At 43.6% G+C, this 25,380-nt stretch overlaps 5 protein-coding genes and 5 non-coding genes across 10 annotated transcripts; 5 read left to right on the forward strand and 5 right to left on the reverse strand.

Moving 5' to 3' along the window:
* The first annotated feature begins 914 nt into the window (after positions 1-914).
* On the forward strand, positions 915-1,033 carry LOC125373584. The gene has a single exon (XR_007218427.1). It is a non-coding gene; the product is annotated as a 5S ribosomal RNA (ribosomal RNA).
* Positions 1,034-2,253: 1,220 nt separating this feature from the next.
* Positions 2,254-2,866, reverse strand: LOC125373428 (histone 24-like). The gene has a single exon (XM_048384482.1). It carries the CDS (start codon positions 2,815-2,817, stop codon positions 2,254-2,256), a length of 564 nt encoding a protein of 187 aa, XP_048240439.1. The 5' UTR covers positions 2,818-2,866.
* Positions 2,867-3,915: 1,049 nt separating this feature from the next.
* Positions 3,916-4,034, forward strand: LOC124137204. Its single transcript, XR_006861491.1, has one exon. It is a non-coding gene; the product is annotated as a 5S ribosomal RNA (ribosomal RNA).
* A 1,219-nt stretch (positions 4,035-5,253) lies between these two features.
* Positions 5,254-5,860, reverse strand: LOC125373461 (histone 24-like). Its single transcript, XM_048384545.1, has one exon. It carries the CDS (start codon positions 5,815-5,817, stop codon positions 5,254-5,256), a length of 564 nt encoding a protein of 187 aa, XP_048240502.1. The 5' UTR covers positions 5,818-5,860.
* A 1,000-nt stretch (positions 5,861-6,860) lies between these two features.
* LOC125373607 lies at positions 6,861-6,979 on the forward strand. Its single transcript, XR_007218448.1, has one exon. It is a non-coding gene; the product is annotated as a 5S ribosomal RNA (ribosomal RNA).
* A 1,219-nt stretch (positions 6,980-8,198) lies between these two features.
* LOC125373423 (histone 24-like) lies at positions 8,199-8,808 on the reverse strand. Its single transcript, XM_048384475.1, has one exon. It carries the CDS (start codon positions 8,760-8,762, stop codon positions 8,199-8,201), a length of 564 nt encoding a protein of 187 aa, XP_048240432.1. The 5' UTR covers positions 8,763-8,808.
* A 1,052-nt stretch (positions 8,809-9,860) lies between these two features.
* LOC125373614 lies at positions 9,861-9,979 on the forward strand. Its single transcript, XR_007218454.1, has one exon. It is a non-coding gene; the product is annotated as a 5S ribosomal RNA (ribosomal RNA).
* A 1,220-nt stretch (positions 9,980-11,199) lies between these two features.
* Positions 11,200-11,809, reverse strand: LOC125373424 (histone 24-like). The gene has a single exon (XM_048384476.1). It carries the CDS (start codon positions 11,761-11,763, stop codon positions 11,200-11,202), a length of 564 nt encoding a protein of 187 aa, XP_048240433.1. The 5' UTR covers positions 11,764-11,809.
* A 1,052-nt stretch (positions 11,810-12,861) lies between these two features.
* Positions 12,862-12,980, forward strand: LOC125373585. The gene has a single exon (XR_007218428.1). It is a non-coding gene; the product is annotated as a 5S ribosomal RNA (ribosomal RNA).
* A 1,219-nt stretch (positions 12,981-14,199) lies between these two features.
* LOC125373430 (histone 24-like) lies at positions 14,200-14,798 on the reverse strand. Its single transcript, XM_048384486.1, has one exon. It carries the CDS (start codon positions 14,761-14,763, stop codon positions 14,200-14,202), a length of 564 nt encoding a protein of 187 aa, XP_048240443.1. The 5' UTR covers positions 14,764-14,798.
* Positions 14,799-25,380: the final 10,582 nt, after the last annotated feature.

Consider the following 25,380-nt stretch of genomic DNA (forward strand, 5'->3'; position numbering starts at 1 on the left):
AGGCCCTCCAAAACAAAAACACCAAAAACCGCCCCAAATTAATAAACCAAATTCTCAAAAGCGTAAACAAACTAACAGAGGCAGGCAAAAACATACAACTTATCTGGATACCAGCTCACGTAGGAATATACGGGAATGAAAACGCAGACAGAGCCGCAAAACAATCCCTAAATATACCAGACATAAGCCTTAAGCTACCAATATCTAAAGCAGAGATCAAAAGTATAAACAAACGTAAAATCACCCAAAAATGGCATAACCTCTATCAAAACACAAAAACCCAAATCTTAAAAATCCTCAAAAAACCCCTTACCAAACCAAAAATCCTCCATCCCTCCAAAAAAATCGATAGAATAATCACCAAACTCCAAACAGGACACACCAAACTAAATAACCACCTTCTAAAACTAAAAAAACACGCAAACGGGAAGTGCCCACACTGCACTCACCCAGAAACAATAGACCACGTACTACTACATTGCACCCACTACCTCACCCAACGTACAACATTACAAACCAACCTAAATCCAAATAAAGCTCTTACCTTAGAAGCAATCCTTAACCCCCAAAATAAAATAGAAAACTTCAAAGCCCTAGGCATTTACCTAACCAAAACAGACCTAATTAACCGTATTTAAAACTTCACTAAACCACCAACACTAAACATCTAAAAACAACAACTCACCCCCACACACTCCCTTAGTCCCAACCACTCCCCCAAGGCATGTCTTCCAAATCTCAAAATTTCAAAACTTTATATAAGCAACCACTAAACCCCCCTCCTTGGTTGCACTCTTCTCGCTTCCCCTTTTATATCACTAAATGGCCCGGCCGGGCCCGTGTGCGAAATACGCTCCAGTCGGAAAGCGCACGTAAAATCCCCTAATATAAGTAAGTAAGTAAGTACAAGCATTGTCTACGGCCATACCACGTTGAAAACACCGGTTCTCGTCCGATCACCGAAGTTAAGCAACGTCGGGCCCGGAGAGTACTTGGATGGGTGACCGCCTGGGAACACCGGGTGCAGTAAACATTTTTGCTATGCGATTCCCACTTTTTTTCTTTTTCGACCATAAGGTGCACTTGACTCATTCACATCTGATGTAATCATACACTTTTATTTCCTTGTAAATGGCCCCACTCATGCATGTCTGCTCAAAGACATAGCTGCCAGCCATGTATTCTTACATACCTTTACAGAAAGGACTTTTCCACTATACATGTGATCATATTCAGTTGTCAGTTCACCAAACTCGTCAACTATTCTGAAGGCATGTATGTCCTTTTCGCCACATAAAGGTGTTTGCGTGCACCGATAATTGACTATTTTACTTACTTTCTTACTTTCAAAGCATGAATATATAATATATACATGTAAAATTATAATGTTGTTCGTGTTAAGTCTCGGCTCACATCTCTTTGCCTACACAGATAAGAAAAGGAGAAAGAGTTAGATCGTACAGAGCGCCTGTCAATAGGAGTTCACTGGCTTGCTGCTGGAAAATGTATTTTGAAAGCTGTGAGCAAGCTGATCACTGTTGACACGCTTTACAAATATGAAAAGAAACGACGCGACTGTGTGATAAACCAGCTATTTTATGTTCCCCGTTCTAGCTGATCGCTGGCAAACGTACTTTAGACTTATTAGAAAGTATTTCCATACATTTCTCTCGCCATACAACAGGTAGATGTGACATGTTGCAGGTAGGGGGCTAGGCGAAACGCACACGACCAAGGGCGCACAACTCTTGGCGCTCTATTTGAAAAGTCGTGCACAGGCGAGGCGTGTGTCGGTAAAACACCCCGTGGATGTCTGGCCTTTATCGCCGTTTTACACCTTTGAACACAACGTGCATGTGCAGCTACACACATAGGAAGTCTGCACTCAGTATATTATATATATCAACGACACTAATCGCCTCACTTTCCAACATACACCAATTTGGGGGGTTAATAAACAAGCATAACAACAGTCATTAGTGTGAAGACACATCCCCCCCCCCCCCCCCACACACACACACAATAAAATCCCTGACGTACCCTTCTCATCATCACCTATGTGTGTTATGTGCGTGGTGGGTGTTGCTGCCACGTTATCTCTGTTATCACGAGAACCTGCACTTTATTACTGCTAATATACATATTTATTGTTTTGTTATCAGTGTTTTCAAGTTTTCTTTTGGGGTATTTGGATGGCCCTGAAAAGGGCCTTTATACCACAGAAATGTGGAGCGAAGGCGTGACAATGAGAGCTTAAGCCTTCTTTGGCTTGACTGCCTTCTTCTTGGGGGTCTTGACCTTCTTGGGTTTGGCTGCTGCCTTCTTGGGTGTCTTCGCCTTCTTGGGCTTGGCTGCAGCCTTCACCTTCTTTGGTGACTTAGCGGCCTTCTTAGCGGCTGTTTTGGGTTTCTTGGCAGCAGCTGGCTTCTTGACTTTCTTGGGGGATTTGGCAGCCTTCTTTGGTTTGGCAGCTGCCTTAGCCTTCTTGGGTTTTTCGTCTTTCTTTGCCTCGCCAAGACGGAATGATCCAGCAGCTCCAGTTCCCTTTGATTGCTTCAGTGCGCCGTTCTTGACTCCATTTTTCAAAGCAGTCTTAATGCGAGCATTGATGGCCACCTGGTTGTCACCGACCTTGTAGTTGGCCAAGATGTATTTCAGAACAGCCTGTCGGGAGGAACCACTCCTCTCCTTCAGGGATGAAATAGCTTTCTTGATCATCTCCAAATAGGTAGGATGTGCGGCAGCCTTCTTAGGCTTGGCAGCAGCCTTCTTCTTGGGAGTCTTGACAACAGCGGGGGCAGCAGCAGCATCAGCCATAGTGGTAAGTTTGAGTGGTAAAAATTCACGTCAGCTACGAGAGAAGCACAGAGAGCGAATGACACTTCCCCACAGACAGCCCGGCTGATACTCCGGAGGCGCGGACGTCGGAGGAGACACCCTGCTTGTTGTGGCTGACAGCTGCACGCTTACAAGCGCGTGTGCTTTTTCGTGTATTTGTATCCGAATAATCACTTATTAATCAAGGAAAGTTTCAATTTCAACAATACAGTTAGGTAGTAAAAACATTTGGCTACATTTCGGTTACAATAGCAACGCTCACGGGTGAAGTTCAAAGCCACACGTGCTGTTTCCAATGAAGCGACCCAGTCTAAAATGTAGACATCGCTACTTTCAAAAGCACATTTTTAGCCTTGAGACTCAAGTTTTTGCATTTTAAACGTTGCCTGTCAATTCTCAATATATCTAACTATGAAAGTAAAACACAACACTCATCAGTATTGCCTATGATAAGCTAGAACAAGCGTTCAAACAACGACAATGAAGCACGTTTTTCTGACGACTTCGCCATTTTGCAACAGAAAACATTTGACACTATATTTCTGGAGACATAATTTTGGTCACTTCAGTTAGAGTTGAAACTAACTTTGTCATAACAAGTAAGTAACGGGGATTTTACTTTCAGGAAAACAGTCTAGTAAGACGAGGATCTCGGGACACAAGCAGCTAGGGCGCGAAGCCCCGAACAGTAACATATATACATAGGTGTTTAGATCACTCGATCGGTCGTCACAGATTAAGTCTTTTCGCCTGTCTTAATAGCACGATATTAGTAGGGGTCTTCGTCGTTTGGATGTTAATATTACCAGAACAATATAGGCTACAATGCATCAACGAAAAGTGAATGTTTCATACGAAAGGCCGGATCGAGTGAGCGAGTGTGCCGGGCCTCGTGTTAATCAGTGATCACATGTTTTTACAACGGCTAGATTTTAATCCCTGTAAATATACATCATAAATCAACAAACACAACATGTCTACTGAACCCGCTGAAAACGCGAGCATGCTGTTTTCATGGCAATGTCTGTTTACCAATGTGCGGTGTCTATATGTAGCTAAAGTTTGCCGATAAGTATTGTCTACGGCCATACCACGTTGAAAACACCGGTTCTCGTCCGATCACCGAAGTTAAGCAACGTCGGGCCCGGAGAGTACTTGGATGGGTGACCGCCTGGGAACACCGGGTGCAGTAGACATTTTTGCTATGCGATTCCCACTTTTTTTCTTTTTCGACCATAAGGTGCACTTGACTCATTCACATCTGATGTAATCATACACTTTTATTTCCTTGTAAATGGCCCCACTCATGCATGTCTGCTCAAAGAAATAGATGCCAGCCATGTATTCTTACATACCTTTACAGAAAGGACTTTTCCACTATACATGTGATCATATTCAGTTGTCAGTTCACCAAACTCGTCAACTATTCTGAAGGCATGTACGTCCTTTTCGCCACATAAAGGTGTTTGCGTGCACCGATAATTGACTATTTTACTTACTTTCTTACTTTCAAAGCATGAATATATAATATATACATGTAAAATTATAATGTTGTTCGTGTTAAGTCTCGGCTCACATCTCTTTGCCTACACAGATAAGAAAAGGAGAAAGAGTTAGATCGTACAGAGCGCCTGTCAATAGGAGTTCACTGGCTTGCTGCTGGAAAATGTATTTTGAAAGCTGTGAGCAAGCTGATCACTGTTGACACGCTTTACAAATATGAAAAGAAACGACGCGACTGTGTGATAAACCAGCTATTTTATGTTCCCCGTTCTAGCTGATCGCTGGCAAACGTACTTTAGACTTATTAGAAAGTATTTCCATACATTTCTCTCGCCATACAACAGGTAGATGTGACATGTTGCAGGTAGGGGGCTAGGCGAAACGCACACGACCAAGGGCGCACAACTCTTGACGCTCTATTTGAAAAGTCGTGCACAGGCGAGGCGTGTGTCGGTAAAACACCCCGTGGATGTCTGGCCTTTATCGCCGTTTTACACCTTTGAACACAACGTGCATGTGCAGCTACACACATAGGAAGTCTGCACTCAGTATATTATATATATCAACGACACTAATCGCCTCACTTTCCAACATACACCAATTTGGGGGGTTAATAAACAAGCATAACAACAGTCATTAGTGTTAAGGCACATCCCCCCCCTCCCCACCCACACACACACAATAAAATCCCTGACGTACCCTTATCATCATCACCTATGTGTGTTATGTGCGTGGTGGGTGTTGCTGCCACGTTATCTCTGTTATCACGAGAACCTGCACTTTATTACTGCTAACATACATATTTATTGTTTTGTTATCAGTGTTTTCAAGTTTTCTTTTGGGGTATTTGGATGGCCCTGAAAAGGGCCTTTGGACCACAGAAATGTGGAGCGAAGGCGTGACAATGAGAGCTTAAGCCTTCTTTGGCTTGACTGCCTTCTTCTTGGGGGTCTTGACCTTCTTGGGTTTGGCTGCTGCCTTCTTGGGTGTCTTCGCCTTCTTGGGCTTGGCTGCAGCCTTCACCTTCTTTGGTGACTTAGCGGCCTTCTTAGCGGCTGTTTTGGGTTTCTTGGCAGCAGCTGGCTTCTTGACTTTCTTGGGGGATTTGGCAGCCTTCTTTGGTTTGGCAGCTGCCTTAGCCTTCTTGGGTTTTTCGTCTTTCTTTGCCTCGCCAAGACGGAATGATCCAGCAGCTCCAGTTCCCTTTGATTGCTTCAGTGCGCCGTTCTTGACTCCATTTTTCAAAGCAGTCTTAATGCGAGCATTGATGGCCACCTGGTTGTCACCGACCTTGTAGTTGGCCAAGATGTATTTCAGAACAGCCTGTCGGGAGGAACCACTCCTCTCCTTCAGGGATGAAATAGCTTTCTTGATCATCTCCAAATAGGTAGGATGTGCGTCAGCCTTCTTAGGCTTGGCAGCAGCCTTCTTCTTGGGAGTCTTGACAACAGCGGGGGCAGCAGCAGCATCAGCCATAGTGGTAAGTTTGAGTGGTAAAAATTCACGTCAGCTACGAGAGAAGCACAGAGAGCGAATGACACTTCCCCACAGACAGCCCGGCTGATACTCCGGAGGCGCGGACGTCGGAGGAGACACCCTGCTTGTTGTGGCTGATAGCTGCACGCTTACAAGCGCGTGTGCTTTTTCGTGTATTTGTATCCGAATAATCACTTATTAATCAAGGAAAGTTTCAATTTCAACAATTTGTGAAGTTCAAAGCCACACGTGCTGTTTCCAATGAAGCGACCCAGTCTAAAATGTAGACATCGTTACTTTCAAAAGCACATTTTTAGCCTTGAGACTCAAGTTTTTGCATTTTAAACGTTGCCTGTCAATTCTCAATATATCTAACTATGAAAGTAAAACACAACACTCATCAGTATTGCCTATGATAAGCTAGAACAAGCGTTCAAACAACGACAATGAAGCACGTTTTTCTGACGACTTCGCCATTTTGCAACAGAAAACATTTGACACTATATTTCTGGAGACATAATTTTGGTCACTTCAGTTAGAGTTGAAACTAACTTTGTCATAACAAGTAAGTAACGGGGATTTTACTTTCAGGAAAACAGTCTAGTAAGACGAGGATCTCGGGACACAAGCAGCTAGGGCGCGAAGCCCCGAACAGTAACATATATACATTGGTGTTTAGATCACTCGATCGGTCGTCACAGATTAAGTCTTTTTGCCTGTCTTAATAGCACGATATTAGTAGGGGTCTTCGTCGTTTGGATGTTAATATTACCAGAACAATATAGGCTACAATGCATCAACGAAAAGTGAATGTTTCATACGAAAGGCCGGATCGAGTGAGCGAGTGTGCCGGGCCTCGTGTTAATCAGTGATCACATGTTTTTACAACGGCTAGATTTTAATCCCTGTAAATATACATCATAAATCAACAAACACAACATGTCTACTGAACCCGCTGAAAACGCGAGCATGCTGTTTTCATGGCAATGTCTGTTTACCAATGTGCGGTGTCTATATGTAGCTAAAGTTTGCCGATATGCATTGTCTACGACCATACCACGTTGAAAACACCGGTTCTCGTCCGATCACCGAAGTTAAGCAACGTCGGGACCGGAGAGTACTTGGATGGGTGACCGCCTGGGAACACCGGGCGCAGTAGACATTTTTGCTATGCGATTCCCACTTTTTTTCTTTTTCGACCATAAGGTGCACTTGACTCATTCACATCTGATGTAATCATACACTTTTATTTCCTTGTAAATGGCCCCACTCATGCATGTCTGCTCAAAGAAATAGATGCCAGCCATGTATTCTTACATACCTTTACAGAAAGGACTTTTCCACTATACATGTGATCATATTCAGTTGTCAGTTCACCAAACTCGTCAACTATTCTGAAGGCATGTACGTCCTTTTCGCCACATAAAGGTGTTTGCGTGCACCGATAATTGACTATTTTACTTACTTTCTTACTTTCAAAGCATGAATATATAATATATACATGTAAAATTATAATGTTGTTCGTGTTAAGTCTCGGCTCACATCTCTTTGCCTACACAGATAAGAAAAGGAGAAAGAGTTAGATCGTACAGAGCGCCTGTCAATAGGAGTTCACTGGCTTGCTGCTGGAAAATGTATTTTGAAAGCTGTGAGCAAGCTGATCACTGTTGACACGCTTTACAAATATGAAAAGAAACGACGCGACTGTGTGATAAACCAGCTATTTTATGTTCCCCGTTCTAGCTGATCGCTGGCAAACGTACTTTAGACTTATTAGAAAGTATTTCCATACATTTCTCTCGCCATACAACAGGTAGATGTGACATGCTGCAGGTAGGGGGCTAGGCGAAACGCACACGACCAAGGGCGCACAACTCTTGGCGCTCTATTTGAAAAGTCGTGCACAGGCGAGGCGTGTGTCGGTAAAACACCCCGTGGATGTCTGGCCTTTATCGCCGTTTTACACCTTTGAACACAACGTGCATGTGCAGCTACACACATAGGAAGTCTGCACTCAGTATATTATATATATCAACGACACTAATCGCCTCACTTTCCAACATACACCAATTTGGGGGGTTAATAAACAAGCATAACAACAGTCATTAGTGTTATGGCACATCCCCCCCCTCCCCACCCACACACACACAATAAAATCCCTGACGTACCCTTATCATCATCACCTATGTGTGTTATGTGCGTGGTGGGTGTTGCTGCCACGTTATCTCTGTTATCACGAGAACCTGCACTTTATTACTGCTAACATACATATTTATTGTTTTGTTATCAGTGTTTTCAAGTTTTCTTTTGGGGTATTTGGATGGCCCTGAAAAGGGCCTTTATACCACAGAAATGTGGAGCGAAGGCGTGACAATGAGAGCTTAAGCCTTCTTTGGCTTGACTGCCTTCTTCTTGGGGGTCTTGACCTTCTTGGGTTTGGCTGCTGCCTTCTTGGGTGTCTTCGCCTTCTTGGGCTTGGCTGCAGCCTTCACCTTCTTTGGTGACTTAGCGGCCTTCTTAGCGGCTGTTTTGGGTTTCTTGGCAGCAGCTGGCTTCTTGACTTTCTTGGGGGATTTGGCAGCCTTCTTTGGTTTGGCAGCTGCCTTAGCCTTCTTGGGTTTTTCGTCTTTCTTTGCCTCGCCAAGACGGAATGATCCAGCAGCTCCAGTTCCCTTTGATTGCTTCAGTGCGCCGTTCTTGACTCCATTTTTCAAAGCAGTCTTAATGCGAGCATTGATGGCCACCTGGTTGTCACCGACCTTGTAGTTGGCCAAGATGTATTTCAGAACAGCCTGTCGGGAGGAACCACTCCTCTCCTTCAGGGATGAAATAGCTTTCTTGATCATCTCCAAATAGGTAGGATGTGCGGCAGCCTTCTTAGGCTTGGCAGCAGCCTTCTTCTTGGGAGTCTTGACAACAGCGGGGGCAGCAGCAGCATCAGCCATAGTGGTAAGTTTGAGTGGTAAAAATTCACGTCAGCTACGAGAGAAGCACAGAGAGCGAATGACACTTCCCCACAGACAGCCCGGCTGATACTCCGGAGGCGCGGACGTCGGAGGAGACACCCTGCTTGTTGTGGCTGATAGCTGCACGCTTACAAGCGCGTGTGCTTTTTCGTGTATTTGTATCCGAATAATCACTTATTAATCAAGGAAAGTTTCAATTTCAACAATACAGTTAGGTAGTAAAAACATTTGGCTACATTTCGGTTACAATAGCAACGCTCACGGGTGAAGTTCAAAGCCACACGTGCTGTTTCCAATGAAGCGACCCAGTCTAAAATGTAGACATCGTTACTTTCAAAAGCACATTTTTAGCCTTGAGACTCAAGTTTTTGCATTTTAAACGTTGCCTGTCAATTCTCAATATATCTAACTATGAAAGTAAAACACAACACTCATCAGTATTGCCTATGATAAGCTAGAACAAGCGTTCAAACAACGACAATGAAGCACGTTTTTCTGACGACTTCGCCATTTTGCAACAGAAAACATTTGACACTATATTTCTGGAGACATAATTTTGGTCACTTCAGTTAGAGTTGAAACTAACTTTGTCATAACAAGTAAGTAACGGGGATTTTACTTTCAGGAAAACAGTCTAGTAAGACGAGGATCTCGGGACACAAGCAGCTAGGGCGCGAAGCCCCGAACAGTAACATATATACATAGGTGTTTAGATCACTCGATCGGTCGTCACAGATTAAGTCTTTTTGCCTGTCTTAATAGCACGATATTAGTAGGGGTCTTCGTCGTTTGGATGTTAATATTACCAGAACAATATAGGCTACAATGCATCAACGAAAAGTGAATGTTTCATACGAAAGGCCGGATCGAGTGAGCGAGTGTGCCGGGCCTCGTGTTAATCAGTGATCACATGTTTTTACAACGGCTAGATTTTAATCCCTGTAAATATACATCATAAATCAACAAACACAACATGTCTACTGAACCCGCTGAAAACGCGAGCATGCTGTTTTCATGGCAATGTCTGTTTACCAATGTGCGGTGTCTATATGTAGCTAAAGTTTGCCGATAAGCATTGTCTACGGCCATACCACGTTGAAAACACCGGTTCTCGTCCGATCACCGAAGTTAAGCAACGTCGGGCCCGGAGAGTACTTGGATGGGTGACCGCCTGGGAACACCGGGTGCAGTAGACATTTTTGCTATGCGATTCCCACTTTTTTTCTTTTTCGACCATAAGGTGCACTTGACTCATTCACATCTGATGTAATCATACACTTTTATTTCCTTGTAAATGGCCCCACTCATGCATGTCTGCTCAAAGAAATAGCTGCCAGCCATGTATTCTTACATACCTTTACAGAAAGGACTTTTCCACTATACATGTGATCATATTCAGTTGTCAGTTCACCAAACTCGTCAACTATTCTGAAGGCATGTACGTCCTTTTCGCCACATAAAGGTGTTTGCGTGCACCGATAATTGACTATTTTACTTACTTTCTTACTTTCAAAGCATGAATATATAATATATACATGTAAAATTATAATGTTGTTCGTGTTAAGTCTCGGCTCACATCTCTTTGCCTACACAGATAAGAAAAGGAGAAAGAGTTAGATCGTACAGAGCGCCTGTCAATAGGAGTTCACTGGCTTGCTGCTGGAAAATGTATTTTGAAAGCTGTGAGCAAGCTGATCACTGTTGACACGCTTTACAAATATGAAAAGAAACGACGCGACTGTGTGATAAACCAGCTATTTTATGTTCCCCGTTCTAGCTGATCGCTGGCAAACGTACTTTAGACTTATTAGAAAGTATTTCCATACATTTCTCTCGCCATACAACAGGTAGATGTGACATGTTGCAGGTAGGGGGCTAGGCGAAACGCACACGACCAAGGGCGCACAACTCTTGACGCTCTATTTGAAAAGTCGTGCACAGGCGAGGCGTGTGTCGGTAAAACACCCCGTGGATGTCTGGCCTTTATCGCCGTTTTACACCTTTGAACACAACGTGCATGTGCAGCTACACACATAGGAAGTCTGCACTCAGTATATTATATATATCAACGACACTAATCGCCTCACTTTCCAACATACACCAATTTGGGGGGTTAATAAACAAGCATAACAACAGTCATTAGTGTTAAGGCACATCCCCCCCCCTCCCCACCCACACACACACAATAAAATCCCTGACGTACCCTTATCATCATCACCTATGTGTGTTATGTGCGTGGTGGGTGTTGCTGCCACGTTATCTCTGTTATCACGAGAACCTGCACTTTATTACTGCTAACATACATATTTATTGTTTTGTTATCAGTGTTTTCAAGTTTTCTTTTGGGGTATTTGGATGGCCCTGAAAAGGGCCTTTGGACCACAGAAATGTGGAGCGAAGGCGTGACAATGAGAGCTTAAGCCTTCTTTGGCTTGACTGCCTTCTTCTTGGGGGTCTTGACCTTCTTGGGTTTGGCTGCTGCCTTCTTGGGTGTCTTCGCCTTCTTGGGCTTGGCTGCAGCCTTCACCTTCTTTGGTGACTTAGCGGCCTTCTTAGCGGCTGTTTTGGGTTTCTTGGCAGCAGCTGGCTTCTTGACTTTCTTGGGGGATTTGGCAGCCTTCTTTGGTTTGGCAGCTGCCTTAGCCTTCTTGGGTTTTTCGTCTTTCTTTGCCTCGCCAAGACGGAATGATCCAGCAGCTCCAGTTCCCTTTGATTGCTTCAGTGCGCCGTTCTTGACTCCATTTTTCAAAGCAGTCTTAATGCGAGCATTGATGGCCACCTGGTTGTCACCGACCTTGTAGTTGGCCAAGATGTATTTCAGAACAGCCTGTCGGGAGGAACCACTCCTCTCCTTCAGGGATGAAATAGCTTTCTTGATCATCTCCAAATAGGTAGGATGTGCGGCAGCCTTCTTAGGCTTGGCAGCAGCCTTCTTCTTGGGAGTCTTGACAACAGCGGGGGCAGCAGCAGCATCAGCCATAGTGGTAAGTTTGAGTGGTAAAAATTCACGTCAGCTACGAGAGAAGCACAGAGAGCGAATGACACTTCCCCACAGACAGCCCGGCTGATACTCCGGAGGCGCGGACGTCGGAGGAGACACCCTGCTTGTTGTGGCTGATAGCTGCACGCTTACAAGCGCGTGTGCTTTTTCGTGTATTTGTATCCGAATAATCACTTATTAATCAAGGAAAGTTTCAATTTCAACAATACAGTTAGGTAGTAAAAACATTTGGCTACATTTCGGTTACAATAGCAACGCTCACGGGTGAAGTTCAAAGCCACACGTGCTGTTTCCAATGAAGCGACCCAGTCTAAAATGTAGACATCGTTACTTTCAAAAGCACATTTTTAGCCTTGAGACTCAAGTTTTTGCATTTTAAACGTTGCCTGTCAATTCTCAATATATCTAACTATGAAAGTAAAACACAACACTCATCAGTATTGCCTATGATAAGCTAGAACAAGCGTTCAAACAACGACAATGAAGCACGTTTTTCTGACGACTTCGCCATTTTGCAACAGAAAACATTTGACACTATATTTCTGGAGACATAATTTTGGTCACTTCAGTTAGAGTTGAAACTAACTTTGTCATAACAAGTAAGTAACGGGGATTTTACTTTCAGGAAAACAGTCTAGTAAGACGAGGATCTCGGGACACAAGCAGCTAGGGCGCGAAGCCCCGAACAGTAACATATATACATAGGTGTTTAGATCACTCGATCGGTCGTCACAGATTAAGTCTTTTTGCCTGTCTTAATAGCACGATATTAGTAGGGGTCTTCGTCGTTTGGATGTTAATATTACCAGAACAATATAGGCTACAATGCATCAACGAAAAGTGAATGTTTCATACGAAAGGCCGGATCGAGTGAGCGAGTGTGCCGGGCCTCGTGTTAATCAGTGATCACATGTTTTTACAACGGCTAGATTTTAATCCCTGTAAATATACATCATAAATCAACAAACACAACATGTCTACTGAACCCGCTGAAAACGCGAGCATGCTGTTTTCATGGCAATGTCTGTTTACCAATGTGCGGTGTCTATATGTAGCTAAAGTTTGCCGATAAGCATTGTCTACGACCATACCACGTTGAAAACACCGGTTCTCGTCCGATCACCGAAGTTAAGCAACGTCGGGCCCGGAGAGTACTTGGATGGGTGACCGCCTGGGAACACCGGGTGCAGTAGACATTTTTGCTATGCGATTCCCACTTTTTTTCTTTTTCGACCATAAGGTGCACTTGACTCATTCACATCTGATGTAATCATACACTTTTATTTCCTTGTAAATGGCCCCACTCATGCATGTCTGCTCAAAGAAATAGCTGCCAGCCATGTATTCTTACATACCTTTACAGAAAGGACTTTTCCACTATACATGTGATCATATTCAGTTGTCAGTTCACCAAACTCGTCAACTATTCTGAAGGCATGTACGTCCTTTTCGCCACATAAAGGTGTTTGCGTGCACCGATAATTGACTATTTTACTTACTTTCTTACTTTCAAAGCATGAATATATAATATATACATGTAAAATTATAATGTTGTTCGTGTTAAGTCTCGGCTCACATCTCTTTGCCTACACAGATAAGAAAAGGAGAAAGAGTTAGATCGTACAGAGCGCCTGTCAATAGGAGTTCACTGGCTTGCTGCTGGAAAATGTATTTTGAAAGCTGTGAGCAAGCTGATCACTGTTGACACGCTTTACAAATATGAAAAGAAACGACGCGACTGTGTGATAAACCAGCTATTTTATGTTCCCCGTTCTAGCTGATCGCTTGCAAACGTACTTTAGACTTATTAGAAAGTATTTCCATACATTTCTCTCGCCATACAACAGGTAGATGTGACATGTTGCAGGTAGGGGGCTAGGCGAAACGCACACGACCAAGGGCGCACAACTCTTGACGCTCTATTTGAAAAGTCGTGCACAGGCGAGGCGTGTGTCGGTAAAACACCCCGTGGATGTCTGGCCTTTATCGCCGTTTTACACCTTTGAACACAACGTGCATGTGCAGCTACACACATAGGAAGTCTGCACTCAGTATATTATATATATCAACGACACTAATCGCCTCACTTTCCAACATACACCAATTTGGGGGGTTAATAAACAAGCATAACAACAGTCATTAGTGTTAAGGCACATCCCCCCCCTCCCCACCCACACACACACAATAAAATCCCTGACGTACCCTTATCATCATCACCTATGTGTGTTATGTGCGTGGTGGGTGTTGCTGCCACGTTATCTCTGTTATCACGAGAACCTGCACTTTATTACTGCTAACATACATATTTATTGTTTTGTTATCAGTGTTTTCAAGTTTTCTTTTGGGGTATTTGGATGGCCCTGAAAAGGGCCTTTGGACCACAGAAATGTGGAGCGAAGGCGTGACAATGAGAGCTTAAGCCTTCTTTGGCTTGACTGCCTTCTTCTTGGGGGTCTTGACCTTCTTGGGTTTGGCTGCTGCCTTCTTGGGTGTCTTCGCCTTCTTGGGCTTGGCTGCAGCCTTCACCTTCTTTGGTGACTTAGCGGCCTTCTTAGCGGCTGTTTTGGGTTTCTTGGCAGCAGCTGGCTTCTTGACTTTCTTGGGGGATTTGGCAGCCTTCTTTGGTTTGGCAGCTGCCTTAGCCTTCTTGGGTTTTTCGTCTTTCTTTGCCTCGCCAAGACGGAATGATCCAGCAGCTCCAGTTCCCTTTGATTGCTTCAGTGCGCCGTTCTTGACTCCATTTTTCAAAGCAGTCTTAATGCGAGCATTGATGGCCACCTGGTTGTCACCGACCTTGTAGTTGGCCAAGATGTATTTCAGAACAGCCTGTCGGGAGGAACCACTCCTCTCCTTCAGGGATGAAATAGCTTTCTTGATCATCTCCAAATAGGTAGGATGTGCGGCAGCCTTCTTAGGCTTGGCAGCAGCCTTCTTCTTGGGAGTCTTGACAACAGCGGGGGCAGCAGCAGCATCAGCCATAGTGGTAAGTTTGAGTGGTAAAAATTCACGTCAGCTACGAGAGAATGACTGACTGACTGATATAGAAGATTTAACGTGCGCTTTCCGACTGCAGCGTATTTCGCACACGGGCCTGGCCAGACCATTTAGTGTATTCCGAGAAGGGTGAAAGTGGTGTGTGCAACACAAGAGGGGGGCTTTTAGGGGTTGCTTATATCGATTTTTGAAATTTTAAAATTTGGAATAAATGCCTAGGTGGATGGAGGAGGGAACTAAGGGAGCTGGGTGAGGTGGGTATTTGTATGTTTATTGGATTTTGGGTTGGTAGATTAATAAGTTTTTAGATGCGCTTAATTAGGCCTGTTTTGATTAGGAATACGCCTAGGGCCTTGAAGTTTTCTAGTTTATTTTGAGGGTTTAGTATTTCATCTAGAGTAGGAACCTTATTTAGATTGAGGTTGGTTTGTAGTGTGGTTCTGTGTGTTTGGTAGTGGGTGCAGTGGATGAGTGCGTGTTCTGTGGTTTCGGGTTGTTCGCAGTGGGGGCAGTTGCCTGTGGTGTGTCTTTTAAGTTGTTTTAGGTGGTTATTTAGGTTCGTGTGTCCTGTTTGGAGTTTTGTAATTAATCTGTCAATTTTTTTAGAGGGGTGAAGGATTTTAGGTTTGGCTAGTGGTTTTCTGAGCACTTTTTTGACTTGGCTATTTGAGTTTTGATATTGATTATGCCATTTTTTGGTTATTTTTTGTTTGTTTACACTTTTAATTTCTGATTTTGAGATGGGTAGGTTTAGGCTTATTTCTGGTATTTTGAGAGATAATTTAGCTGCTTTATCGGCGCTTTCGTTGCCGTAAATTCCTACGTGGGCGGGGATCCACAAGAAGGTTATTTGTTTGCCTGCTTTTGTTAGGTCGTTGGAGCTTTTAAGTATTTGGTTTATTAATTTAGGTCGTTTTTTGGTATTTTTGTTTTGGAGGGCTTGTAGTCCACTAAGCGAGTCAGTGAGAATTAGGATTTTTTTGTGGTTTTTTGATTGTTGGTTATGCAGGGCTGAGGCCATGCCCATAAGTTCGGCCGTGAATGTAGATTGGTTGTTTGGGAGTCGGTAAGATTGTGTGGATATAACTGGTTGTGTGGTATGGACTCCGAAACCTGTGTGTTTGGAGATCGGGTCTGAAGATCCGTCAGTGTATATGTGACACCAATTTGGCCAATTTTCGTGTATGTATGAAAGTGTGGTTGTTTTAGCTATGTTTGGGTCGGTTTGTTTATTTATTTGGTTAGTTAGTGTTGTGTCTATTTGGGGTATTTTGAGTTTAGGGGTGAAGATATTTGATTTTTTGCAGTTTTGTTTAAGATTTTGAGTTTGGTGTTCATTGAGGTAGTTAGTTATTCTTTGGGATATTGGGGTGAGTAAGGGGTGTTTGCGAGCTAGAGCTTGGTTTCTTGGGCTAATGTTTTGGTTAATTAGGTTTTGGATGAGAGGGTTTGTTTGGGACGCGGCCCAGAAATTAAGGCTTAGATGTTCCCTGCGTAGATTTAGTGGCATTTCTCCTGTAAGGGCCTGAAGTGAGGTGTAGGAGGTGCCATGTTGGGTGCGTGTAATTAGTTTAAGGGCTTGGTATTGGATTGAGTCAAGTTTTTTAGATAGAGAGTGGTTTAGGGTGTTGTATATGGCGCAGCCGTAGTCTAGTTTTGATCTAATTAGTGCTGTATAGAGTGAGAGGAGGGTATCTTTGGAGGCTCCCCAGTTAGAGCCGGTGAGACATCTTAGTGTGTTAAGGTCTTTGCTGCATCTAGTTTTTAGGTTTTGGACGTGAGCCTCCCAGGTGAGGTGTTGATCGAAAATAAGTCCTAAGAATTTGGTTTGATTGTTTGGTTGTTTAGCTGGAGGATTGGGTAGGCAGGTTTCATGTTTTTATGTTTGAATACTACTCCTGTTGTTTTATCTGAGTTAAGGGAGAAGCCCCATTTGTCTGCCCATTGTTGTATTTTATTTAGAGATTTTTGGATTAAGTTTTCTGCCATTTTAATGCTTTTAGTGCGGATCCATAGGGCTCCATCATCCGCGAATTTTGAAGTGTTTAGTTTAGGGGATAAGCCCTCGAATAGATCATTTATCATTATATTGAAGAGGGTTGGGCTGAGAATGCTGCCCTGGGGAGTGCCATTTTCTAGGGGACACTGGTCCGATAGCGTATGGTCTATACCCACGGTAATTTTGCGATTGTTTAGGAAATCTTGGATGAAGTTTATTATTTGGCCTTTTAGTCCTATTTTTTTTAGTTTTTGTATTAGCCCGTGGTGCCATACCATATCGAAAGCTTTAGAGAAGTCGAGGAATATGCCTATGGTGTATTGCTTGTTAAGCTGTCCTGTTTTTAAATCCTGTTCTAGTCGGGCAAGGTTATCGAGAGTTGATCGGCCAGGAGTGAAGCCGCTTTGGCCGGGGTTTATGATGTTGTTTTGGTCTAGGTAGTGCTGTAGCCTATTTTTAGTCATAAGTTCCATTATTTTGCAGAGATTTGAGGTTAGGGATATGGGCCTATAGGAGTTTGCCTGATCTGCTGGTTTATTTGGTTTAGGTATTGGGATTACTAGAGCTTCCTTCCATGAGGATGGGACCTGTCCGTTTAGGTAAACTAGGTTGTATAGTTTAAGTAAAGTTTGGAGTAGTTTGGTAGGTAAGTGTTTGATTATTTGGTAAGAGGTGAGGTCTAGGCCAGGGGCTGTTCCTTTTTTTCTATTGTTTAGTACGTGATTTAGTTCTTCTATGGTATAAGGTTGATTTATTTCTAGGTTGTCTTGTCTGATTTCTTTGGAGAATTTTATTTCTTTATTTAGTTTATCTTGGAATTTCTTACTGAAGTTACTGTTGCTACTAACTTTAGAGAAGTGTTTGGCTAGGTTGTTGGCCTTTTGGTTGGGGTTAGTTGAGTTGTTTATATTGGGGCTTTTTTTGTGCCGTTTGATGCCTCGGATGGCGTGAATTTTGCGCCACACCTTCCTAGCGTCGGTGTGGTGGTTTAGCTCTTCACAGAATTTTTTCCAGTTTTTGGTTTTAGCAGTTTTAACTAGGTTTTGGACTTGGTGGTTTAGTTCATGAGCTGTTTTGAGATGAGAGGGGTCTCGTTTAGCTCTGTTGAAAGCTGATTTGCGTTTTAGTCTAGTTAGCTCTATTTCCTCATTCCACCAAGGGACAGTGGGTTTTCCTGGGTTGGATGATTTGAAGGGGATTGCGGATTTGGCTGCGTTGATTATGAAGTTAGTTAGGTTTTGACAGAATGTTTCGGGGTCTGTTGTTTCTAAATCGTTTAGATTAGCTTCGTTGCATAATTCTTGGAATTGGTCCCAGTTGGCGTTTTTGTACTGAAATTTAGGTTCCTGTTTAGGGGTTTGATTTGGTATTTTTATATTTCCTAGGGTTATATTTATGGGAAAGTGGTCGCTGCCTCGAGGTACTGGGTGGACGTCCCACATCAGACTTTGTGCTAAGTCTGGCGTACATATTGTTAAGTCGATAGCCGACATGGTGTGGTGGATTTTGTCGTATCTAGTTGGTTGGTTATTGTTTAATAGTATTAGGTCATTTTTTTCGATCCACTCTGATATTAGTTGTCCATGGTTGTCTAGTTTATCTGCAATGCCCCAGGTAGGATGATGGGCATTGAAGTCTCCTAGGAAGATTGTTGATTTATTTCCTAATTGGTAAAGGATGTCTAGGTCTGTATCTTTAATTGGTTTTAGTGTTGAGTGATAGATGTTAATGATTTTTATTTTTTGGTTATTGATGGTGACTTGGATTCCATTAGCTTCTAGATTAGGAGTGTTTACTTTAACTTCCTCGTAGTTAATATCCTCTCTAACGTAGATGATTAGACCTCCTCCTGTTCTGCCTGGGATGGTTTTGGACCTGTCGGTTCTTACTGCGTTATAATTTGGTAGGTTGAATTTAGTTTTATGTGAGAATTTGGTTTCTTGAATACAAGCTACATGGGGACCTTTATCTATTTTGAATTTAGTTTTAAGTTCAGAACCATGGCCGGCGAGGCCATTGGCATTCCATTGAAAAATGTTTAGGCCTTCCATTGGGAAACTGGGTGGATTTATGTTTGGTTTAGGCTTGGTTTAGGTATTTACTTTAGTAGGTTATTAAGGTTGCTGCTGAAACGGTCGAAAGAGGTGGTGACGAGTTTTAGTTTATGTGCTACACCAAAGAAGGCTTTGGAGCTGGCTTCTGGATTAGACTGCTTTAACATGTAAGCTAGTAGGAGGACTAAGTTGTTTAGTTTTTTGCTTGCTACGTTTTGGGTGAGTTTTTTTCTATAGCTTTTGGTTTTGGGGGCTGACAAGGTAAGATCGTTTATTTCCTCTGAGGATGTGTACTCGTCCTCTTCGGTTAAGTTATCTTTAGTTTGGTCACTCTCTTCGGTGGTGGGTTGCATGCTGGGTTTGGGTGTGAGAGTCTGAGTGGTTACGAGAGAAGCACAGAGAGCGAATGTCACTTCCCCACAGACAGCCCGGCTGATACTCCGGAGGCGCGGACGTCGGAGGAGACACCCTGCTTGTTGTGGCTGATAGCTGCACGCTTACAAGCGCGTGTGCTTTTTCGTGTATTTGTATCCGAATAATCACTTATTAATCAAGGAAAGTTTCAATTTCAACAATACAGTTAGGTAGTAAAAACATTTGGCTACATTTCGGTTACAATAGCAACGCTCACGGGTGAAGTTCAAAGCCACACGTGCTGTTTCCAATGAAGCGACCCAGTCTAAAATGTAGACATCGCTACTTTCAAAAGCACATTTTTAGCCTTGAGACTCAAGTTTTTGCATTTTAAACGTTGCCTGTCAATTCTCAATATATCTAACTATGAAAGTAAAACACAACACTCATCAGTATTGCCTATGATAAGCTAGAACAAGCGTTCAAACAACGACAATGAAGCACGTTTTTCTGACGACTTCGCCATTTTGCAACAGAAAACATTTGACACTATATTTCTGGAGACATAATTTTGGTCACTTCAGTTAGAGTTGAAACTAACTTTGTCATAACAAGTAAGTAACGGGGATTTTACTTTCAGGAAAACAGTCTAGTAAGACGAGGATCTCGGGACACAAGCAGCTAGGGCGCGAAGCCCCGAACAGTAACATATATACATAGGTGATTAGATCACTCGATCGGTCGTCACAGATTAAGTCTTTTTGCCTGTCTTAATAGCACGATATTAGTAGGGGTCTTCGTCGTTTGGATGTTAATATTACCAGAACAATATAGGCTACAATGCATCAACGAAAAGTGAATGTTTCAGACGAAAGGCCGGATCGAGTGAGCGAGTGTGCCGGGCCTCGTGTTAATCAGTGATCACATGTTTTTACAACGGCTAGATTTTAATCCCTGTAAATATACATCATAAATCAACAAACACAACATGTCTACTGAACCCGCTGAAAACGCGAGCATGCTGTTTTCATGGCAATGTCTGTTTACCAATGTGCGGTGTCTATATGTAGCTAAAGTTTGCCGATAAGCATTGTCTACGGCCATACCACTGTTACAGTGCATATATTTCATTACACTTTTTATATTTTTAACAAATTAAACTTAAACTAGGAAATTCTAAAATTCGAAAGTCGCTAGACCAGTATTTCTCGTTTTTATCGCCACTGGTCGACCATGACGGCTGCTCCTCGGCAAGCTCATTCACGCGAACAGTAAATTACGTAATCATAGATACAGTCGGCGCGTACGTCCGCCCCGGCCCTTGTTCTCTTGATAAATGTTTTGTTACCAGCTGGCGCAGGTTTTGACCACCATCTTAAACTGTAATTAAAACAAACTCTTCTCAGGCAATACTGATACCATTCTATTACCACCTGCTTTTGTGTAGTCAACTTTGACAGCCCAGGGCAGATAACAGAGACCGAAATTACAACTTCAAAGTTATTGTTAATGTGATAAGAGTAGAGCTGTGGGGGTATATAACTCCTTGGGTGTTGGTCCTCAGCACACTTGCTTGAATAAACCTTAAGGACCTCACAGCTCTCTTCTCTCTTGTTTCAAGGCTAGCTCCCAATAGCTCATTCCCCAAACCGAGGCCTGACAGTCATTGGAATCCCAAAAAGGCTGTCTTAATTGGTGGAGACGTTCGATCCTCGGTGCCTGGAGCCAGCCTTGTGAACTACAAGTTGAGACTGTGACGTTACCTGTACCTGACTCCACACTACCACCACCACCTCCACAGCTTGACACCACACTATGCCTGCTGACACCATCGTCCCCTACAGAAGCAACAACACAGTCAGTCTCATCTTACCCAGCAACAACCCCCAGTAATGGCACAGATACATCTCCCCAAATACACAGGTCAGCAGGATGCTGAAAGTTGGTGGGCAGATTTCTACAACTTCAACTTCCTCCATGGTCACACAGACACCCAATCCTGTAGAATTCTACCCTTCTACCTGGACGGAGCTGCTAAAGTATGGTTCAGGGACCTGCCTGCGCACACACAGCTTGACATCCACTTGCTGAAAGCGGCCTTTCAGCAACGATTTCGCAGTTCATCAGCCTTCAATTTGAGTCTTCTTGATATGACACAGAAGGAACAGGAGGACGTTGGAGACTTCATCACCAGGGTCCAAGCATCCGCGTTACACTCCTGCTTACCACAATCTGTGATAGTAGCCATTGCAATCAATGGGCTACTCCCACAGATTAAGCAGTGGGTGTATATGAAGGAGCCATTGACCCTGGATGAGGTTCGTCACCATGCCCAACTGGCTGTACAATCGCAGGCCCCAAGCAAGGAAGAGGTCAGCTTGGTCCAACAAGTTGAGCAATTTACGAACTTGGTGACCATGCTGATCACTACAAACAAGGTCTGTGCTGTACAATCAGCAACTCCCTCATCCCACCATCAGCAGCACGAGCCCCAGGTCCAGCAACAGCCACCCTCCCCATCACCAAGATACCACCAGCAACCACAACAGGAACCATACCAACCACAAGAGGATCCATACCAGTCACCACAGCAGTACCAACCACCACAGGAACAATACCAACCACCACAGGATCCATACCAGTCACCACAGGAACCATACCAGTCACCACAAGAACCATACCAACCACCACAGGAACCATACCAGTCACCACAGGAACCATACCAACCACCACCACAGCAGTACCAACCACTACAACATCAATACCAGATACGGCAGGAACAATATCAACCACCACAGCACTATCAGCCACCACAGAAGGAGTATCCAGTTCCACCACCTCAGCCCCACCACACAGCACAGCAACAACAACAGACGCCATCCTTCTATCCGTACAGCTCCAGCAACAGTCAAAGTCTGCCAATTCCACAGCACCTTCGAGGCAGATGTCGCGGATGTGGTGAGTTTTTTCGGTTCCCTCACAATTGCCCTCATAGAAATACAGTCTGTAATTATTGCTCACGCATAGGTCACCATGCAAAGGTATGCATGCGCGCATACTATGCACAATATCAACAGCCACAGGGACTCATACCTGATACTCAGCGTTCTGGGGTCAGGCAAGAGTCAGCCTTTGTATCACTTGTTGCTCCCTTGACAAAGAACACTGTTCATGTCAAGGTTAAACAAGTGAGAACTACAGCTCTTGTTGACACAGGTGCATCAGTTAGCTGTGTCAGCATGGGCTACTTAAACAAGGTTGGCATCAAACCCTCTCATTTACGCCCATCTCACCTAACTGAAATCATAGGTGTAGGTGGTGAAAAACATTCTGTGCTAGGTTCTGTCTCTCTTGACATTAACATAGGGCATATCTACCTCCCCCAAATCTTTCATGTCTTTCACAACTTACATCACTCTCTCATCTTAGGCATTGACTTCCTTGAATTAAACAAAGTCACTATAGACCTGCCCTCAAAATGTCTTCACATACACGAAGGTCTTGTTTCAGTCTCTCTGGCATCAATCAATGGAGGCTACGCAAGACCATGCAAGGCTGTAATTATTCCTCCACACTCTCAAGCTGACATTCCCATCAAAATTTCTCATTGTCAACAAGGTCAAGTTTTTCTTCTTGAACCAGTTCCGGCATTAAATGACATGCAGCTCCAAGGTGCTAAGTGCCTTATAACCAACAATCCAAAATCAGCTTGCATGAGATTGCTTAATGCGAGTGACAGCCATGTCACTTTATATTCAAAAACAGTGGTTGCTGTAGCCTCAGAGATTGACCCCACATCTGTCCTTGACCTTCCTGACACTTCTGATTCTGATCCTCCTACTACTACAAGTGCTAACACAACACATTCACAGGACATTGACTTTGATCTTAGTGATGCAGACCTCACACATGAACAACAAACACATTTACGTGCATTTCTCCAATCACAAAGGTCAGTTTTTGCCTCAGATTGGTCAGAATTAGGACACACCCACTTACATCAACACAGAATAGAAACAGGTGATGCCAGACCGATTAGACTCCCTTTTTACAGGCAAAACGCAGCCATTAGAAAAGAATGTTCTAGACAGGTAAAAGAAATGTTAGATGCCAATATCATTCAACCTAGTTCTTCTGAGTGGCACTCACCTGTTGTCATGGTTAAGAAACGTGACAGCTCTTACCGCTTTGCCGTAGATTATAGACGCCTCAATGCAGTTACTTAGCCTATATTTTTTCCTCTGCCACGTTTTGAAGATGTCGTTGATGCCGTAGGTGACAGCCATGCCAAAATCTTTAGTGTGCTTGATTGTGCTAGTGGCTTTTGGCAAATACCACTCCACCCAGATACAAAACACAAGTCCGCCTTCATTACGCCTGATGGTGTTTTTGAATGGAATCGCCTTCCTTTCGGCCTCAAAAATGCTCCTATGGCATTTCAGCAAACCATTTCAGAGGCACTAAAAGAGATGAATTGGCGTTACATATTGATATATGTCGATGACATAATAATATTTTCTAAAACCTTTTCTGAACATCTGAATCACCTCAAGGCAGTATTCCAAAAGATCAGTGAAGCAGGCCTCACTCTAAAACCCAGCAAATGTAAATTCGCGACAAAACAAGTTACCTACTTAGGGCATATCTTCAGTAAAGATGGCATCCATGTTGATCCTTCCAAAATAGATTCAGTCACACAGATTCCACCTCCTAAAAATGTCCATGACGTGCGCCATTTCCTAGGTTTGGCATCATATTATCGGAAATTTGTAGCAAACTTTTCGGGCATTGCCTCCTCTCTTTACAATCTCCTTAAAAAAGATGCATCTTTCGAATGGTCATACAATTGTCAACAGGCATTTGAAAAGTTAAAACATGCCCTTACAACTGCACCCATCCTCGCATACCCTGACCAAAACCAACCCTTCATCCTCACAACTGATGCATCACAAACTGCAATAGGGTACATCTTAGGCCAACTTGATCCTCAAGGTAGAGAACATGTAATATGTTATGGCGGCCGCTCTCTCCATACTGCTGAAAAGAATTGGGGTATCACACATCTAGAATGCCTGGCCGTCCTAGAAGGTATTAAAAACTTCAGGGTGTACCTTGCAAATGGATCATTTTCTGTTTACACAGACCACAAAGCTCTGACTTGGCTTAAGAAAACCAAACATGACTCTGGTCGCCTTAGTAGATGGTCCCTAATGCTGCAAGAGTATGATTTTGAGATCATACACAGGCCAGGCAAAGCCAACACAAATGCAGATGCCTTATCTCGCATTCCTCATGCAGAGCAAGTACATCAACCTAACACTGATGATATACCCTCCCCACCCATTTCAACAGAACCCATATCATCAACCCGTACATATGCACAAGTAGCTGCCACTGCTTCATCTCCACTCTTACCCACTCCAACTTCACATTCGATGTCACCATCAAGCAGCCTCAAAGTGTTATTCCCTCATCACCAAGGCAACATGAGGTCTACACCCTTGACTGCCACTTCTCACCATTATGCCAATCCCAGTACAGGCAACAAGAGGTCTACACCCTCGACTGCCCATACTTCCCATTATGCCAATCCCAATACAGGCAACAAGAGGTCTACACCCTCGACTGCCACTTCTCACCATTATGCCAATCCCAATACAGGCAACAAGAGGTCTACACCCTTGACTGCCACTTCTCACCATTATGCCAATCCCAATACAGGCAACAAGAGGTCTACACCCTCGACTGCCCATTCTTCCCATTATGCCAATCCCAATACAGGCAACAAGAGGTCTACACCTTCGACTGCTCATTCTTGCCATTACGCCAATCCCAATGCAGGCAACATGAGGCCTACACCCTCGACTGCCTCTTCTCTCCAACATGCTAATTCTCACTCAGCCAACAAGAGGTCTACACCTTCGACTTCCTCCACTCGCCAATATGCTTATTCAAAAGCAGGCAATATGAGGTCTGCACCCTCAACAGCCTTATCTCACAAACCAGCCAGCCGTGCTCATCCATGTCCCATACCACCTACTGACAAGAAGATAAACGAGTCGGTCACCACTGCTACAAAATCCTCCAACAACAGTGTCCACACCGAACTACCATTCATGTCTCGTCCCTCCAGCCAACTGAGGTCTTCTTCCTCTTCAACCAAATCATGCTCATCTCCACAAAACAACTTTCCAA

The sequence above is a fragment of the Haliotis rufescens genome, unplaced genomic scaffold (assembly GCF_023055435.1).
Source record: "Haliotis rufescens isolate VD_foot unplaced genomic scaffold, xgHalRufe1.0.p SCAF_5, whole genome shotgun sequence".
Taxonomy (NCBI): domain Eukaryota; kingdom Metazoa; phylum Mollusca; class Gastropoda; order Lepetellida; family Haliotidae; genus Haliotis; species Haliotis rufescens.